The sequence below is a fragment of the Hippocampus zosterae genome, chromosome 12 (genome assembly GCF_025434085.1).
Source record: "Hippocampus zosterae strain Florida chromosome 12, ASM2543408v3, whole genome shotgun sequence".
NCBI lineage: Eukaryota > Metazoa > Chordata > Actinopteri > Syngnathiformes > Syngnathidae > Hippocampus > Hippocampus zosterae.
In genome coordinates, this window is record NC_067462.1 from 4905507 (window position 1) to 4922021 (window position 16515).

General features: G+C 45.4%; 3 protein-coding genes across 4 annotated transcripts; 2 read left to right on the forward strand and 1 right to left on the reverse strand.

Annotated features, from left to right (window-relative positions):
• Positions 1-10: 10 nt before the first annotated feature.
• Positions 11-4087, reverse strand: cfap210 (cilia and flagella associated protein 210). The gene is made up of 9 exons (XM_052081566.1): positions 3915-4087; positions 3454-3653; positions 3179-3352; positions 2510-2715; positions 2109-2265; positions 1891-2030; positions 993-1176; positions 726-890; positions 11-535 (listed from the first exon to the last, which is right to left on the reverse strand). Exons 1-9 carry the CDS (start codon positions 3961-3963, stop codon positions 185-187), a joined length of 1626 nt encoding a protein of 541 aa, XP_051937526.1. The 5' UTR covers positions 3964-4087; the 3' UTR covers positions 11-184.
• A 298-nt stretch (positions 4088-4385) lies between these two features.
• On the forward strand, positions 4386-10161 carry phgdh (phosphoglycerate dehydrogenase). The gene is made up of 12 exons (XM_052081580.1): positions 4386-4673; positions 5551-5702; positions 5782-5847; positions 7021-7075; positions 7246-7344; positions 7433-7565; positions 7934-8082; positions 8637-8789; positions 8915-9053; positions 9154-9281; positions 9359-9581; positions 9661-10161. The coding sequence occupies exons 1-12, from the start codon at positions 4536-4538 to the stop codon at positions 9813-9815; spliced, it is 1590 nt and encodes a 529-aa protein (XP_051937540.1). The 5' UTR covers positions 4386-4535; the 3' UTR covers positions 9816-10161.
• Positions 10162-11954: 1793 nt separating this feature from the next.
• On the forward strand, positions 11955-16397 carry klhl23 (kelch-like family member 23). Of its 2 annotated transcripts, none has more exons than XM_052082941.1 (4): positions 11955-12078; positions 12782-14008; positions 15498-15650; positions 15746-16397. In XM_052082941.1, exons 2-4 carry the CDS (start codon positions 12787-12789, stop codon positions 16054-16056), a joined length of 1686 nt encoding a protein of 561 aa, XP_051938901.1. In that variant the 5' UTR covers positions 11955-12078; positions 12782-12786; the 3' UTR covers positions 16057-16397. The 2 variants fall into 2 exon arrangements, with proteins under 2 accessions (XP_051938901.1, XP_051938902.1); XM_052082942.1 differs by having other exon boundaries at positions 15794-16397.
• Positions 16398-16515: the final 118 nt, after the last annotated feature.

The window sequence follows — 16515 nt, forward strand, 5'->3', positions numbered from 1 at the left end:
GCAACGTTCCACGGCAATTATTGACCCTCTCCAGTACAGTAATCTTCTCAATCTTCAATGTTTTCACAAATGACCTTCACATACGAATGATGCATTTTGAAACAAATTTTTGAATTCACTTTTGCACGAAGAGTCCAGCAACCGCTCCCGCATTTGAGTTCTCCGCGGGCCCTCCGGCAGCGCTCTAAAACCACGTAAAGCCGAGCCTCTTCTTTGCTTCTTCGATATCTTCAACCTGGTGGATCTTCTTGATATCCCGCGTGCCGTCCGAGACATATTTGGGCATTTCGGCGCCACTGCTGTCCTGAACGAGGTAGCGAGGTCTCGCCCCAATGAAGGCCGGACCCCCCGCCGCTCCTTCCCTCACGGCCTTGTAGAGCGGAAGCACGTTGCGCTCTGAGGCGGCGGCCGCTTGGACCACGGCCCTCGAGTACCGCTCGAACCCGAGCTCTTCTTTGGCGAGGAGCTCCATGTTCTCGGCTTCAAACTGCTGCTCCGCTAGCCTTACTTGATGCTGCCTGGCTTGTTTCTCCAGCTGTATCGGAGCCAAAACAGCCAACTGTCAAGTCAACCCAGCCGACGTACACTGACTTCACTCATTCACTCCCAAAGACGTATTTAGACGTCTTTTTAGACTGCACACATTCAATCCGTTTTTTTCCCCCTCAGGACTGGGTAAAAAAAAAAGGTCTGAAAATGGCCGGTCCTGTTAATTAATGATTTACCATCTGGCTTGCATTGAAGTCTTGTATCTTTCGGAGCTCCTGCCGGATCTTCTGGGACTTCTTTTGCTGTTCTTCGCCAAATATTCTGTCGTCTTCTTTCTTTGCTCGAAGAATTTCTCTTTCTCTCTGTTTTCCGATCAGTTCGTTGCGCTCTTTCTCTTGGATCTGTTGGAACATTATTAGCTCGAGAATGTTGAAGCTCCAGAACTAACGTATGTTCAGTTCTTCTGAGAAGAACACTTGTGTGTGTGTGTGTGTGTGTGTTACCACGTGCTCCCTGTGAGCTGCGATCGACTTCATCATTTGCACCCTCTTCTGCTCTTCCTCCCATTGCCGCTGCATCCTCTGTGCGTCCAACTCGGCGACAGTCTCGGCGTTGTTCTGCTGCTTCTGCTCCTGCTGAGCCAACGTCAGCTTGTCCATGATCTTCTCTCTGCGATTCTGGACCTCTCTGAGCAATAAAAACAAACAAACAAACAAACAAAAAACCTTAATGATGATATCACGAGAACCATAAGAACAACTACCGTATTTTCCGGACTATAAATCGCTATTTTTTTTCATAGTTTGGCCCGAGGTGCGACTTATGTGTGAAATAATTAACATATGATTATGTCATTTCACGTTATTTTCACATTAAACCACAAGAGGGCGCTCTCGGTCCGTGTTGATGAATCGACGATGAATCTGACGTAAGCGACGTAGAAGAGGAAGCTCTACCTCCCGAGTTGGGGGAGTTGTTTAAAAGTGATACCGAGGATGAAGATTTCATTGGATTTAGTGATTTGGAGTCAAACGGTTAGTTTGATAAACTTGTTAGCATGTTCTTTATGCTTATCTGAATAACTCTTGTTATGTTAGGTCGTTACTGACATGACCAGGCATGTCAGTCATGTGATGTTAGTTAGTATACCATGTACACTTATTCAGCCTGTTGTTCTCTACGGTATTTTATTTTTATTTTAAATTGCCTTTCAAGATGACATGTGTTTTTGGTGTTGGATTTTATGAAATAAATTTCCCCCAAAAATGTGACTTATACACCAGTCCGATGTATATGTTTTTTCCTTCTTAATTATGCATTTTTGGGCTGGTGCGATTTATAATCGGGAGCGACGTATAATCCGAAAAATACGGTATTGTATTTCTTCTCCCGTGTTCTTACCTGAGCAACTCCTTCTCCTTATCTCTTCTTAACCTCACCATCTTCTCCTTTGCAGAAAGGAACCGTTTCCGTTGCGCCTCCTCCAACTCTTGTGTCTCCGCATCCGCCGCCTTCGAAATCTCCCTTTGAGCGAGATGCTCCTATGAAAAGGTGTCACCAGCGCGTTCATAACTGAACCAATGTAAGTGGTTACAAAAGGTTCACGTGAGCCCACCCACCAGCTGATCGTTCATGAATTCTTTCTTCTGCCTGGCTTGCGACTGCTCCTCCATTTTTTGCTCCCACTGATGGAGCTCTTGAAGCCGTCTGATTTCCTCACCCTCCTTCTTGGTCTCATGCTTCCGTCGTTCTCTTTCCAGCTGATTTTCCTTCATCCTACGGGACACGGGTGAGAAAATTATAAACCTATCCTCGACTATAGTTTTAAGTTGTATTGGCACCATTCACCACTAGGAGGCAGGCATTGCTCTAACCCGGTCAATGTTTTTTTTCTTCTTCTTCACAAGAAGCCGTGATCCTTTGAGTGTTAACGCTGACGAAAAATTGTGGCCACACCTCATTATTTAATTTCCCCATTTATGGTCTACATGGCGCACGCATAACCTGTTTCTTCACCTACTGCTTCCGCAGTTCTTCGGCAAAAGCTTTGCTCTCCTGTTTTTTCTGTTGCGTTCGCTCCTGCTCTTTTGTGAGAGCTTCATCCTCTCTGGCCTTCAGCATCCGAATGTATTCTTCGTCCAGGTCCTTGAAGGCGCTTTTCCTCCTTTGCTTCAGCTTGATCTGAGCTTCTCTTTCCTTCAGAACTTCTGTCAGCAAGAGTGCACGCTGTGATGAGGAGATGAGAGGACAATAAACCCCATTGCCGTCATTCTTCCGAATATTGTTTTTTATTTGACTATTGTTGAAGGTGCTGATATTGGAATCTTAAAGGGGAAGTCAATTCAACATTTTTCTGAAGTATAATACGTTCTGAGCAGCCCCGCTAGTCCAAACACGGCATTCTGGTTAATATTTTGTGTGTGGAATATGAGAAAATATGAATTTTGTCCATTCAGTGGGCGGCCATTTTGCCACTTGCTGTCGACTGAAAATGACCTCATAGTTGCTAAGGGCTCAGCGCGCTCTGTGATTGGTCGTTACCCTAGCCCTAAGCAACCGTGAGGTCATTTTCAGCTGACATCCTCAAGTCTCAGCATTTGCGCAGACTTTCCGACTGACTTCCGGTTCCAAGTTAGCTCGAAGGTCTCACACTTGTGTGTCCCAGGGGGAAGAGGTGCATGATACTAACATGCAGTCCTTTGACTCGCTCCGTTTCATAGTAGAGCTGCGTCTTTGCCTTCTCAACGGCCTCTTTCCGCTTTTCTTCTTGGTATTTGGCCTCCTCCATATCGATCTGTTTCCTTTTCTCCTCCTCCACCTGGTCCCGGATCTTCTTTGCCTCCAGCTTCTTCTGTCTTTGACACTTGAAATAAGCACAAGCAACAACGCCGATATTTCTTGACCGCAAAAATTCAAAACTGCTTTGGGTGCCTAATGACTAAATATCACATATTGTCCACTTACGGCAAGCGTGTTCGGCCACAGTTTGGCCATCTGTTTGGATTTCAGGTGCAGGGCCTCCCTCTGCCTCGTGGCCTCCATCATGCGTTCCTTCTCCTTGTCCACTTGGTTGATTTCATCCTGGATCCTCGACCAGTCAGCCTTGGTTAAAACGGTGATCTGACGGAGATCTGGAAGCCTGATTGTCTCATTGGTGTTTTCAGCTGTAAGGACCGAGAAAAACAAAGTTACCAGAGCAATAGTTCATATGTTGGCACTTTTGTCTCAGAATGAACCAAGACTGACCCAATTTTTCTGAAATTCTAGCTCCAAACTCCAAAATTGTGGGCAGAGTGATTCAACACTAGTACACCATGCTGATTTGATTTTCCATATATTGATGCAATTTTAAAACTATACGGTGCTGGATAACTAAACTAAAAATATAACAACAACAAGAAAAAAGAAATTCAATCAACTCTCACCACTCTTCCCGGATCCTCTTCGTTGGCCATGTTGAACCACCAATGACATTTTTTCCCTGTACACTAATGATAATTGCTAATATCAAGTAAAGTTCCTAACGAAAGCAACATGTCACTTTTTCACCGTCACAGCGCAATCATTTGTTGCCTTGTATCTACGCAACGCATTGGATGTCGTTCCGACTGTTGACACAAGAGGGTGCTGTTGCTCAATATTCTATTTGAGCATTTCGGGATGAAATAAGGAACTAACATAATTTTAATTGAAAAAAAAACGTGATTATCATTATTATTTTTGCTGATATGGTTTTTTTTGTTTGGCCTAAAAGACATGTGTTGCTTTGTAAAGTGTTAGGGCTCAGGGACTGAAATCAAGTTTGTCAGTCACGCTCCAGTTAGGTGAGAGGTGCACGATAGGGGGCGTGTTTTCTTCTGAAAAGGGGGCCGTCCTGCGCACACCCACAGCCATTCAAAAGCAACGAGCACGAGCAACTTCCCGTGGCCATCATCACTCGTCGCCGAAGTCTACTTGCACCGTTCCTCCAACACAAGTTCACCATCCATCAACAACCTTGCCCGCGCGGGAGACTTTCTTCTTATACAACACACAAATTCCTCAAGATGCCCCCCATCTCCATTAAGAATGTTCTCATCAGCGAAAGCGTGGACCCTCGCTGCAGGAGCATCTTGGAAGAAAATGGCATCCGTGTAACGGAGAAGCACAACATGCAGAAGAATGAACTGGTTGCCGAGATCAAGGTAAGAATGTCATTGGAAGTCTGCATTGCGTAACAGGCTCTTCCAACACTCGGTCTTTTTTTTCCCACGTGTGCATTGGGGGGGGGCGGTTGGGTATTTTCAAAAATTTATTCGATTCTTTGCAACTCACTGATAAATTTTTTCAAACTGAATGTATTTCAGTTGCAGATTTTACTGAATGTTATGTGTGTGTGTGTGTTTGCTTAGCACCGCCCTGCCCTGACGAGATGATGCAATTCGGCCCATCACTTTCTAGTAGAGCTGCTTAGCTTGGCATAAATGGTGCACGTGACTCATTTTTTGCCCACAGCAGTAGTCCGAACTCTGTAGTAGTAAAGTACATGAACTTGTTTAAATACTAAGACTGGTGAAAATGCAAGTAGAGAAGAAAATATATAAAAAAAAAGAACTGAACGATTTTGAAAAATAATATATATTTTTAATAACATCAATATTGCAATTGTGATATAATATGGTTTTTTTTTCAAGGTCCCTTTTTCAAGGTTGTTTTGTATGAACATTTCCATTTTTTTTAAAAAATGGAAATGTCAAGCTTTCAGCTCTATGTTGAACAGAACCATCAAACACACCCATACAAAATGAGAACACTCGCAAAGAGCTGCTGAAAGCTACAACTCACGCCCAGGCGCTAAATTAAAGTTCAATCACGGGGCCTGTTAACAAGGCGCAATGAGACGCAGATGGCCATTCAGCTGTGACAAGATGGGGGCGTAAACACCAGCAGCCACTTCACGCTAAAAACAGCAGGTTAAGTGGTTCATACCGGTTTTTGGTGTTTGCGTTTTAGTGCACGTATTTGCCTAGTTGATCACCCAGTCGTGCGTGTATGAAAGGTGCTGCTCTCTCCCCTCGTCAGGACTACGACGGCCTGGTGGTGAGATCTGCTACCAAGGTGACGGCTGACGTCATCAACGCCGCCGGCAATCTCAAAATCATCGGGAGAGCCGGAACCGGCGTGGACAACGTGGATGTCGAGGCCGCCACTAAAATGGGCGTCATAGTCATGAAGTAAGCGTGCGTCGATCGGTTCAAATTTGTTGTTGTTGTTCATATTTCGAGCTAAGCAGATGTCGAATGTGTGGCGCAGCACGCCTAGCGGCAACACCATCAGTGCGGCTGAGCTGACCTGCGCCCTTCTGATGAGCCTCTCGAGGTAAGTAGATGTGCCGAGGTGGGCAAAGTATGATCAGCTGACGGATTAGATCATCAATGGGCAACCTTTCATCAGGGTTCTGTGTTTGGTTTCAATTCTCTTCGATGATGGAAGGAAAAACTCCCAGCAGCAAAGCAACATTAAGGGCAAGAACGCATTGCGTTCGCGTTTTTAACAAAAATCTAATCACTCAAAGATTTTGAGAGGATTTGATTTTTGATGCTTGTCCTAAAGCAGCCGCGTCAAACGAACTGTCAACGGTTCTTGTGAAATCCATGAGTCGGATGAAGCCATTGTTTGACGAATCTGCCCCAGTCAAACTTGTTTTTAACAGAAATATGACAACACAAATTATTCCTGGACTGTACATATGGAATATTGCACATCAACTCCGTCAAAAAAAAATTATTTAAATTGATCATTAATTTGTCTCCACGTCAATACCTTCCATAGCATTTCACTTTTCCGTTGGACAGAGCCACGGTCGCCGATACACTTTTATTCATTTATCGAATGTAAAAGTCAAACAAAGGGGCGCCCCGGTAGTCCAGTGGTTAGCACGTCGGCTTCACAGTGCAGAGGTACTGGGTTCGATTCCAGCTCTGGCCTCCCTGTGTGCGGTTTGCATGTTCTCCCCGGGCTTGCGTGGGTTTTCTCCGGGTGCTCCGGTTTCCTCCCACATTCCAAAAACATGCGTGGCAGGCTGATTGGACGCTCTAAATTGTCCCTGTGTGAGTGTGGGTGGTTGTTCGTCTGTGTGCCCTGCGATTGGCTGGCAACTGATTCAGGGTGTCCCCCGCCTACTGCCTGAAGACAGCTGGGATAGGCTCCAGCACCCCCCGCGACCCTAGTGAGGATCAAGCGGTTTGGAAAATGGATGGATGGATGAAGTCAAACAAATAAGTTCAAAATGAGAACACTACAGTAGCTGCTGTAGGCCATAACTCACACCCAGATGCTCACACACAGAATAAATTTCCTTGTTTCACTCACTATGCAAAAGCAGGGGTCACCAGCGTTCTAAAAAATGTTCGCCAGTGATTGCACATTGTGATTTTCTAGGCAATTTGAAAATGTATTTGTGTACGTGGTTAAAGTATTGCACGTTAATTCACGCGTATGTGTCCTAATATGTTAACTTAACGAATATTACTCCTGCGTGTCTATTTGCAGAAATGTGCCTCAAGCTGCAATGTCCATGCGAGCTGGCAATTGGGATCGCAAAAAGGTGAGCGAGAGGCTTCACGGCTTATTCTTTTCAGGCTCAGCGACAGAATTACAATTGCATGGTCGGCTCCATTGTCCGGTCATTCGTCAGTAATGTGATGCGGCATTCAGATGCCGTGGCGCTTTTTGATTTAGTCAGCTGGGTCATTGTCAAATTTTCTCATGTTGCAGTTTATGGGTGCTGAGCTGTACGGTAAAGTTCTCGGAATAGTTGGACTCGGAAGAATAGGAAAGGAGGTGGCCAACAGAATGCAGGCATTTGGCATGAAGGTCGGTCGGCTTGTCACTTCTATTTGCACTCTGTGATCATCAGAAAGTTTAATAGCCTGTTTTTTTTTTTGTTTGTTTTGTTTGTTAGACTATTGGCTATGATCCAATCACTCCAGTTGAAGTGTCAGCCAGCTGGGGGGTGGAGCAGATGTCCCTGGAGCAGCTTTGGCCTCTCTGTGACTACATCACGGTCCACACTCCGTTAATGCCCTCCACTGTCGGTGGGTGTCACATAAGACCCTCAAGTTGCCAGATACAGCTGATAACATTGCTTTCTTTGATTTCCAGTGCATATATTGAAAACGGAACAAAGGAACGTGTAAAAGAATCATCCAAGTTCTGTTTGTTTAGGTTGCCCCACCTGCAAAGACAAATCAAGTTGGTTATGGATGCTCATATTGACATGAATATATTTAGTGATTTTTATTGACATAAGCAAACGGAGTCATTTCTTTTTCTTACTGATTTACTAATAACTAGCGAACTAGCTAGCTGTTTGCTTTGAATTCACCTTACGGGACCTCCAAGTATGAAAATGCCAATGAATTTATAGTTGGATTCTCATTTTTGATGTCGATTCCCTCGCAAGGTCTACTCAACGATGAAACCTTTGCCAAATGCAAGAGAGGCGTGAAAGTAGTCAACTGCGCACGTGGTGGCATCATCGACGAAGCCGCCCTCCTACGAGCTTTGGAGTCCGGACAGTGCGGCGGAGCCGGCCTTGACGTCTTTGTGGAGGCAAGATTACCTTCAACCTGAGTCACTGTAATATTCTAATCATTGGAATTCACATAATTATCCACATTACATAGAGAGATTTTATTATTATATTTAATGAAGCGGATTAACCCCGAATTTGTATTACTCTTGGGCAGCTGCCATTTCGTCCAATACCGCCCTCTGCCGTCGACTGACAAAAGTACCCTCGAGGTCGCATTGCGAACGTCACGTGACCAAACCCAGACAACAGGTCAGCTGTGATGTTCTCAAGGTGACTCCGAGGCCACTTTGACATCAATTTGATCTGAAAGCATACTATAATAAAAGCAACATAAATAAACTTGATTTAAAAACTCGGTAATGTTTTGCGAACGATGAAGTTCAACATTGCGAGGAATATAAGACGGATAAATCTGTTCCTAATCTAAATTTGTAATGGTTTACGAGTCCTAAAAGTGCTGCATGTATGGTCGCAGGTGAGATTGGACAATACACCGCAATGTCATATGTTCATCGAACCGCAAATGTAATTTTATGAAGATAGAAATGCAATAAGGTTGTTTGTGCCACAGGAGCCCCCACAAAACCGCTCTCTGGTCAACCATCCCAACGTGATCTGCTGTCCACATCTCGGTGCCAGCACCAAGGAGGCGCAGGCGCGATGCGGCCAGGACATCGCGCTGCAGATCGTCGACATGGTGAAGGGCAACAAGCTGGTCGGAGCGGTAAATTGAAGAGCGCTTTTTATTACTGAGATACTTGAGGGCCAAGTGACATGCAGATGTGTCAAATTCTTCAAAACCACACCTGTGACAGTTGCTGGTGTCCTTTTTTTTTTTTTTCTACACAGGTAAACGCACAGGTTTTGGCGAGCACTTTCTCCCCGGACTCTTATCCATTGATCAAACTTGGAGAGGCCATCGGAGCCGTGCTAAAGTCGTGCAGTGTGTCCAAGACACCACTGAGCCACGTACAAATCACTTCTCAAGGTGCGTACTACATAATTGTTTTAGTGCCCTTTCATTTAGTAGCACGCGGAAGACGCTGTTAGAATGAAGCAATAAACTTGTTTTTAATTCATAAACCAAGGAGACGGCATGAAGTCTTCAGCCAGCTACATGACGGCCGCCGTGCTGGTCGGCCTGCTTAACGGCAAATCCGGCTCTTGCCCGAACTTCATCAACGTGCTGAGCCTCGCCGAGCAATCTGGAATCACGGTACGACATTGGTAGAAAACATCCCATTTGATGAATGTTGTTGTCAAAATGTGCCGCTTCTGCGTTTCCCCCCTCAGGTAAACCAAAGCCACAGCGTGTCGGACGAGGCTTCTAACGACGCGTGCACGGTGGAGATCATGACCGACGGCTGCAGCTACAAAGCTAGCGGCACCATTCAAGGTCGCCGACCGGTCCTGCTGGAGCTGAGCGGCAGCGTTTTCAGGCAGCCCGTGTCACTGGCTGGGAATCTGCTCTTCTTCAAGGCCTCGGCCAGTCCTCAGCTGCTCTCGTCGCTGGCCGGTGAGGAATCCGTCTCAACTATTTTTCATTGAGCTCCTTTTAATCACACCCCAATTTTCCCTCTTATGTTTTCGTTTAGGCCTGCTCGCCGCAGAGGGAGTACAAATCGAGTCTTTCAGTGCTCCCGTAAAGCACTGCGGTGATAGTTGGTACTGCGTCGGGGTGTCTTCTCTGCTGCGGGACCTCTGTGCCTTGAAGCCTTTGGTTCAGGAGGCGGCTCAGATCAGCGCTTGAAGCAAGGCCGCCGCTCACTTTTTGCGTTTTGATTGATCCAGCTTTGCCTTAGCGTTCTCGACTAACCTTTCCAGAGCCAGTTGCGACTTACATTCCAGTGTTAAGGTGGTTTGCACAGCTTTGTCAGTAAAACTGATGAAAAAATGTGCTTTTCCTGAGTTGTTCTGTTCATTATTTGTGTTTGTTTTATTTATTTATATTTTTACATGGCTACAAGGTATGCAATTGTTTTGGGACTCAAAGAAATATTTAAAGATATGTTTCAACGCGGTGAACACCAGAAATATTTATTTGAGGGACGGGTGAGTACTGATATTAGTATTGGGCTTATTTTCTTTTTTTTTTTTTTTTCCTCCAAAAAAAAATCTGACATCAAGTCCTCAGTAGTAGTTGCCCCCTGACACTGCGGCAGATTGACACATCGGCAAATTATCATCCGTGCCTGAAAGATTTTTTTTTTTTAATTCCAAATGTTCTCTCATTGTGTTTAGTAAAACATGATGTCATCAAAGAACGAGAGGTATGGGTGACGTTTAGTACTCAAGCAGTGAAAGCTCAGACTGGTATCGATCTGAAAAGAAATGGTATCGGACCATCCCTCATTTGCATACCGAATAAGAGGTTAACATGTCTGCTGAGAATGTGCAAAATATTTACTCGGGTACTAATGTTATGAAAATTGGTATAAACTGTTGTGCAAAATGTCTATCAAGACTAACTTAACCTAACAGATTTATCTGCTCAAGCGAATCATGAACCGCATACTTAGAGCTGTTAATAATAATTTGGCTTTTTGCTCATTTGGAGTGGGGGGGTTTAGAAATGCATAGAAATTATAAGAACAACACTCACTATTGTGCAGTGAGCAAAAATCAATCGCAATACAGGGTGTCCTCGGTTTACGAGCTGGGCGATCGTTCCGTTTCTGCGTTGTGATTTAAACGATTTTGTACGTAAACCGGAATGCAGCCTAAAAATCAGATACCGCAAATATTTGTTTGCCCAAAGCTCGCCTATAAATGACCGTGCCGCGCGATGACGTTTTGTTTCGAAGTAAGGCGCAAATTAGTCCATTTGCGCGTCGGTCTCAAGACGTCGTAAACCGAGCACCCGCTGTATTGAAATACTTCTCTGACAATTTCATTCGAAGCGCATCATTTAACTCATTCACTCCCAAAGATGTTTTTAAACGTCTTTTCAGACTTGGTGCAGAATTGGCTGGTACTGAATGAGTTAATCTATATATATATTGCGCGTCGTCCCGCACGCGGTCTGTCCTTCCGTCTGTCCCTTTTCAAAACGTACCTACTTCACCGCGCCGCCACTGCGCCGCTCAGGCAGTGGCTCACTACGATCGCGCGGGCATCTTAGCGAAAAAATGTTGTCTACCCACAAGCATTGCAATGAAATTGTTAGTTATTTAGTAGAGCTAAACATCTCTTTATTTTCGCGATAAGCAATGAAGATGAACAAAAAGTTGAACCAAGCAACAACACTTTTGTGGGCCGAAGGCCCACCTTACCAGCCTTCCGCAGGAACTAGCTTATGAGCCGCCCGGAGGGCGGCGAACCAGCTGGTGTCTTTATAAAGGGGAATGATTTTTTTTTGTTGTTGTTGATTTTGTAGGTGGACCGAATGAAGTGGCCGCATGGAAGAAAAGAAAATACAAAATATGAAAAAAATCATTTATGCATTGATTTCGGCTTGACTGACGGATCGCAAGTATGTTTTGTACCGCTGTTCTGACGGCGGCAGTTTCATGTACAGGTCACGCTAATCCCATGAGATTAGGTCAAACCTTGGCCACAGTCAAATTCGATTCAAATCACCATGGCAACGGCTCGAATGAGACCGAAAAATACACGAGTGGGAGGGAACCTGTTTTGTGAAGTGGGGGGGCGCTCATCTGTAGTCCAAGAGCGAGAAGTGCTGGCTGTCTTTGTACGGCCACACTAATGTGCCGTCCACGTGGGCGAAGCGGTCACATGACCTCGGAGGTTATATTTAGGAGGTGAGAGAGAGAGAGAGAGTCGGGATTCCTCTGACTGTCTTTGCTCAGGGGCGTGCAGCTGGGAGGAGGAGAAGAAGAGAGGTGGGTCGTGGGAGGGGGTGGGGGGGCGCTGTTGCATTGCACACAATCACCAAAATAGGAGAGAAGCCACCAGCTGTGACGTCCCTGCGTACTCCAAATTGAGCCCGCTCGTGTTTTTTGGGTGGTGCAAGAGACAAGAGTCATCGAGGAGCATTTATGGGCAAAAGAAAGGTGAGAGTGGGATCGTTTCGGTGAGTACGAGTGACAATATCATATATAAAGCATATACAATTGGAGAGAATATAGCTGGGCAGCACGGCGGCCCGGTAGTTAGCACTTCACACTTTGAAAGGGTCAAAGGTCAAATCTCGGCCCGTCTGGGTTTTGATTGTGCTTATGTGGGCTTCCTCTCAACCGACAAAAACATGCATGTTAGGTTAATTGAAGACTTTAAATTGCGCTTGGGTCTGAATGGTAGTTTGTTGCCTTGTAGTTGACTGGCGACCAGTTCAGGGTGTACTCAACCACTCACCTTGAGTGGCCGATCTGAACCGCATGGCGATTTCCCGGTATATGTGCTGATCCGGGCCACTTTTGCAGCCCGCGCGTTCCATTTTTCAGACCCGGCATTATTACCTTTGCATTGGTAACATTTCAATCTATTTTTCAGTTCTCTTACAAATATATGACCAGTCACATAACATGTAAGACTTGACCGCGTTGCCTTCGTTTTTACGGGTGTCACCAAGCCGCAATCATTTAAAAAATGACTTGAAACAACACCGATATAACCGAAATAACACATTAAAGCGGCATAACGCTGTCACCGGTGTTACTTGGAACTGTTCATCAGCGGTGTTGAAAATGGAGAGATGGATGAGTATTGGTGGTGTCATTTTATGGATATTGTCGATTGTTTTTTTTGGGGATGCAGATACAATGTCACACCAGCAGGATGAGGTCTACACTTACGATTTCCGCGACCAAGACCATCCAACCGAGATCTTGGACGCTCTCCGGCATTTCTACCTCAACGGACTGTTTACCGATGTCACGCTGCGGTGTGCCGATGACTCGGGCCGGGCGTTCCACTGCCACAAGGCGCTACTGTCTGCCAGGAGCTCCTACTTCCGGATCATGTTCACGGCTGATATGAGGGAAAGGTCCAAAAGTGTCATCAAGCTGGTCGGGGTGGATTGTGAGGTTCTGGCACTCCTGGTTGACTACGTTTACACGGCCCAAGTGAGCATCACGGAGAAAAATGCGCAAAGCCTGCTGGAGGCCGCCGACCTGCTGCAGTTCAACTCGGTGAAACGGGCGTGCGAAGGCTTCCTTATCCGTCTCCTGGATGTCGACAATTGCCTGGGCATGCACGCGTTCGCTCAACTCCATCTGTGTCCTGGACTCGAGCGCGAAGCCAGGAGGGTGATGCTGAGCAGGTTTGCCGAGCTGATCCAGCAGGAGGAGTTCCTCGAGCTGGATTCCAATCAAATCCGAACACTTCTGGCTACTCAAAAGCTCAGCGTGCAAAGGGACCAACTGCCCGTTGACGCGGTGATCAAATGGGTCATTCACGACTCGGAGAACCGTATTCGTCAGGCTGCGGACCTGCTGCGCTTGATCGATCTGGACCTGGATGAGAGTGACTTGGAGGCTAGTTTAGAGCTGCACAAGCGGTGCTTAGCGAGTAGCGACGAGAGATTCAAATCGATCGTCGCGCAGGCTTCGAAACCTCAAAGTAAAGCGATAACAGCAGTTGGGAAAACGAGCATGTACGTTATCGGGGGATACTACTGGCACCCTCTTTGTGAAGTTCACATATGGGAACCCACGAGCGACACTTGGTTGCGAGGAAAAGACATGCCGGACTATGCGCGAGAGAGCTACAGCGTTGCGTTACTCCGGGCGGATATCTACGTGACGGGAGGCTACAGGACCAACACAGTGGAGGCCCTTGACACCGTTTTTATTTACAACTGTGACCGTGATGAGTGGACGGAGGCTTGCCCTATGATCACGGCCAGGTACTACCATTGTTCCGTCGCTTTGCACGGCTGTATTTATGCCATCGGAGGCTACGCGGGAGGAGCTCCGGAGCAGCAGACGGAATGGTACGATCCGCTAAAGAAGAAATGGTTCCCGGGGGCAAGAATGATCCAAGGTGTGGAAACAAAACTTGTCTTCAAGATTCAGTGTTTATTTTTTACGTGAGCGCTGGTCAAATAGGGTCTACCCGTCGGAACTGAAATTCTTACCTTGTCATCCAACATTATGTACGATGTGTCAGAAAAAAGTATCTCTTCCTCGAGCTCAGGCGATCGTCAAGGGGACTCGTTTCGAAGACGTGGATCAGAATCAGAATCAGAATCATCTTTATTGGCCATGTATGTAGAACACACAAGGAATTTGTCTCGGGTATAACACGCTGCATTAGTATCGTCAAGATCAGGGGTGGGCAATTATTTTTTGCATAGGGCCACATGAGAACCAGAAAATATTATGGAGGGCCGGATCAAAAGGGTGAACTAAATTCGACATAATATTAATTTGATTTCTTTATTTAAAAAGCAGTATTTTGCATTTTTTGGCACGTTTTTCAGACTTTAAGAGTACATTATTCCGTCGTATCAAACGGGATTTGCTTGACTTGGCGCTACTCCGGGCTTCCGTATCGTCTCCCCCTTCCTCCCTATGCTCTGCAACTTCAAGTAACTGCGCCACCTGGCGTTGAAATACCCGTCATTACAAGTCCAAATGAAATGAATGCAATCGTGGACATCGAACTTTAATTCCGTACCAACCCCTGACGGGCCGGATTAAAAAGACCAACGGGCCCGATTTGGCCCGCGGGCCGTAGTTTGCCCACCTCTGGTCAAGATGGTTGTCAAGACGGACCTGCGGAGGGTCTCACGAAAATTCTCCAGGAGTGCATGAAGGAGTGGTTGCGAAAGTGGTGTTAGACTCCAGGGAGATTTCTTTGAGGGGAGGAAATGAGACGTTTGGATTTGAAATATAACAGTCCTCTGTGACACACCTTGTAAGATACTAAAATGAAAGTAAAAGGAAGAAGAAGAAGGAAAACCTGTAAGGTAGCAAGGTGTGTTTGGGGAAATGCTGATCTCTATGTGTGTAGTTTCGCCGTCATTGTATTGTTTGGCAAAGACGGATAATTTTCAAGTGGGACACTCGCTGTCACTCAAAGCCTTGTGCTGAATGACAAGGCAAATATTTTATTTTGTAATGTACAATGTGGACACAACACAAAAACAAAACAGACTATCGCTGTGATGCAGGCGTGCTGAGTGAAGAACAGACTTCTGAGTTTGAATTGTTCGGAAACATTTTCATTGTAACTGCGGTATGATTGCATCAGCAGCTTGCGCTTTGACAAATATGAGTCAGTGGATGGCAATGAGTGGCCTTTATTGTGACGACAAAACACAAAAGGTCAACCAGACAATTAAAACTAATGCCTGTTATATTTGAGATGTAAGTTGATCATCAAAAGGTATTTTGGCGGGGTTAATGGGTATTTTAAGTCATATTTAGGACTCGCTTTTACTGTTGCATTTTGTCCCGGACAATTATACACATGTTCATTTTTTTTCTATTTTTGTTTTGTAAGTGACTGCTCCTTTTCTAATTTTAAGGTGTAGGAAATGCCACTGCTGGTGTACTAAGAGATAAAATCTACGTGACCGGAGGCCACTACGGATTCAGAGGAAGCTGCACGTATGAGAAAATCCAAGTCTATAGGCCAGATAACGACGAGTGGAGCATTATTACAATAAACCCACATCCAGGTAACAGTTAAATCCGACGAAATTGGAGGTTTTCTGTATTTTTATTTTGCATTGAGCTTTCTACATTCCAATACTCTTTTTTTTCCCCCTCCCAGAGTATGGACTGTGTTCTGTGTCTCTTGAGAACAAACTTTATCTGGTAGGCGGAGAGACGACCATTGCGGACTGCTACGACCCAGAGAGAGAGGAATGGAGCTCCATTTCAGTGATGAAGGAGAGCAGGATGGAGTGTGGTGCTGCGGTCATAAATGGTTGCATCTACGTCACAGGGGGCTACTCCTACTCTAGAGGGACTTACCTGCAGAGCATTGAGAAATACGACCCGCAACTGGACACTTGGGAGATTGTCGGGACGCTTCCCAGCTCTTCCAGGTCACATGGATGCGTCTGTGTGTACAGCGATTAATGTCAAGATCTTATCATGCTCCTTTTGAATTGTTGTCATGTGAAAAATAATATATTGAATGAAGAAATTGGAAACTATGCAAGTATCAGTCAGTACTATTTATTGAATTTATTGAACAATTTGAAGATCTGTTATCTCATATGAGACAGTTTGTGTTGCTCTATAAGGGACAAGATACTCAAAATAAATAGTGTTTATTTATCAGGAAACCAACAAAATGACGTCAGTCGCTCGTCCTGGAGCTTTTAGTGCGTGCGTGTGTGTGGGCGTGTGCTGTGGGTGAGCGCGCGCGCGTCTGTGTGTGAGAAGGAACATTTAATGATTAAATTAGTTATACATTTGTTCACATCAAAGCATTTTTTTCTCTTTAGAATTGTAACATTACGTTTATACTTCGAGTAATTTAATCACTGCACTATTGTATAGGCCAACAGTTTCTCTGTACCACTAAACGGGCTT

What these genes read in the sequence shown, in the direction of transcription:
- klhl23 (XM_052082941.1), top strand. Translation starts at nt 12,787, where the DNA reads ATGTCACACCAGCAGGATGAGGTCTACACTTACGATTTCCGCGACCAA. An exon ending in GGGGGCAAGAATGATCCAAG is followed by an intron (nt 14,009 to 15,497) that starts GTGTGGAAACAA and finishes TCTAATTTTAAG; the next exon opens with GTGTAGGAAATGCCACTGCT. An exon ending in TACAATAAACCCACATCCAG is followed by an intron (nt 15,651 to 15,745) that starts GTAACAGTTAAA and finishes TCCCCCTCCCAG; the next exon opens with AGTATGGACTGTGTTCTGTG.
- phgdh (XM_052081580.1), top strand. Translation starts at nt 4,536, where the DNA reads ATGCCCCCCATCTCCATTAAGAATGTTCTCATCAGCGAAAGCGTGGAC. An exon ending in ATGGGCGTCATAGTCATGAA is followed by an intron (nt 5,703 to 5,781) that starts GTAAGCGTGCGT and finishes TGTGTGGCGCAG; the next exon opens with CACGCCTAGCGGCAACACCA. An exon ending in GCTGCTCTCGTCGCTGGCCG is followed by an intron (nt 9,582 to 9,660) that starts GTGAGGAATCCG and finishes GTTTTCGTTTAG; the next exon opens with GCCTGCTCGCCGCAGAGGGA.
- cfap210 (XM_052081566.1), bottom strand. Translation starts at nt 3,963, where the DNA reads ATGTCATTGGTGGTTCAACATGGCCAACGAAGAGGATCCGGGAAGAGT. An exon ending in AAGAGGATCCGGGAAGAGTG is followed by an intron (nt 3,654 to 3,914) that starts GTGAGAGTTGAT and finishes CGGTCCTTACAG; the next exon opens with CTGAAAACACCAATGAGACA. An exon ending in CAGCTCACAGGGAGCACGTG is followed by an intron (nt 891 to 992) that starts GTAACACACACA and finishes ATGTTCCAACAG; the next exon opens with ATCCAAGAGAAAGAGCGCAA.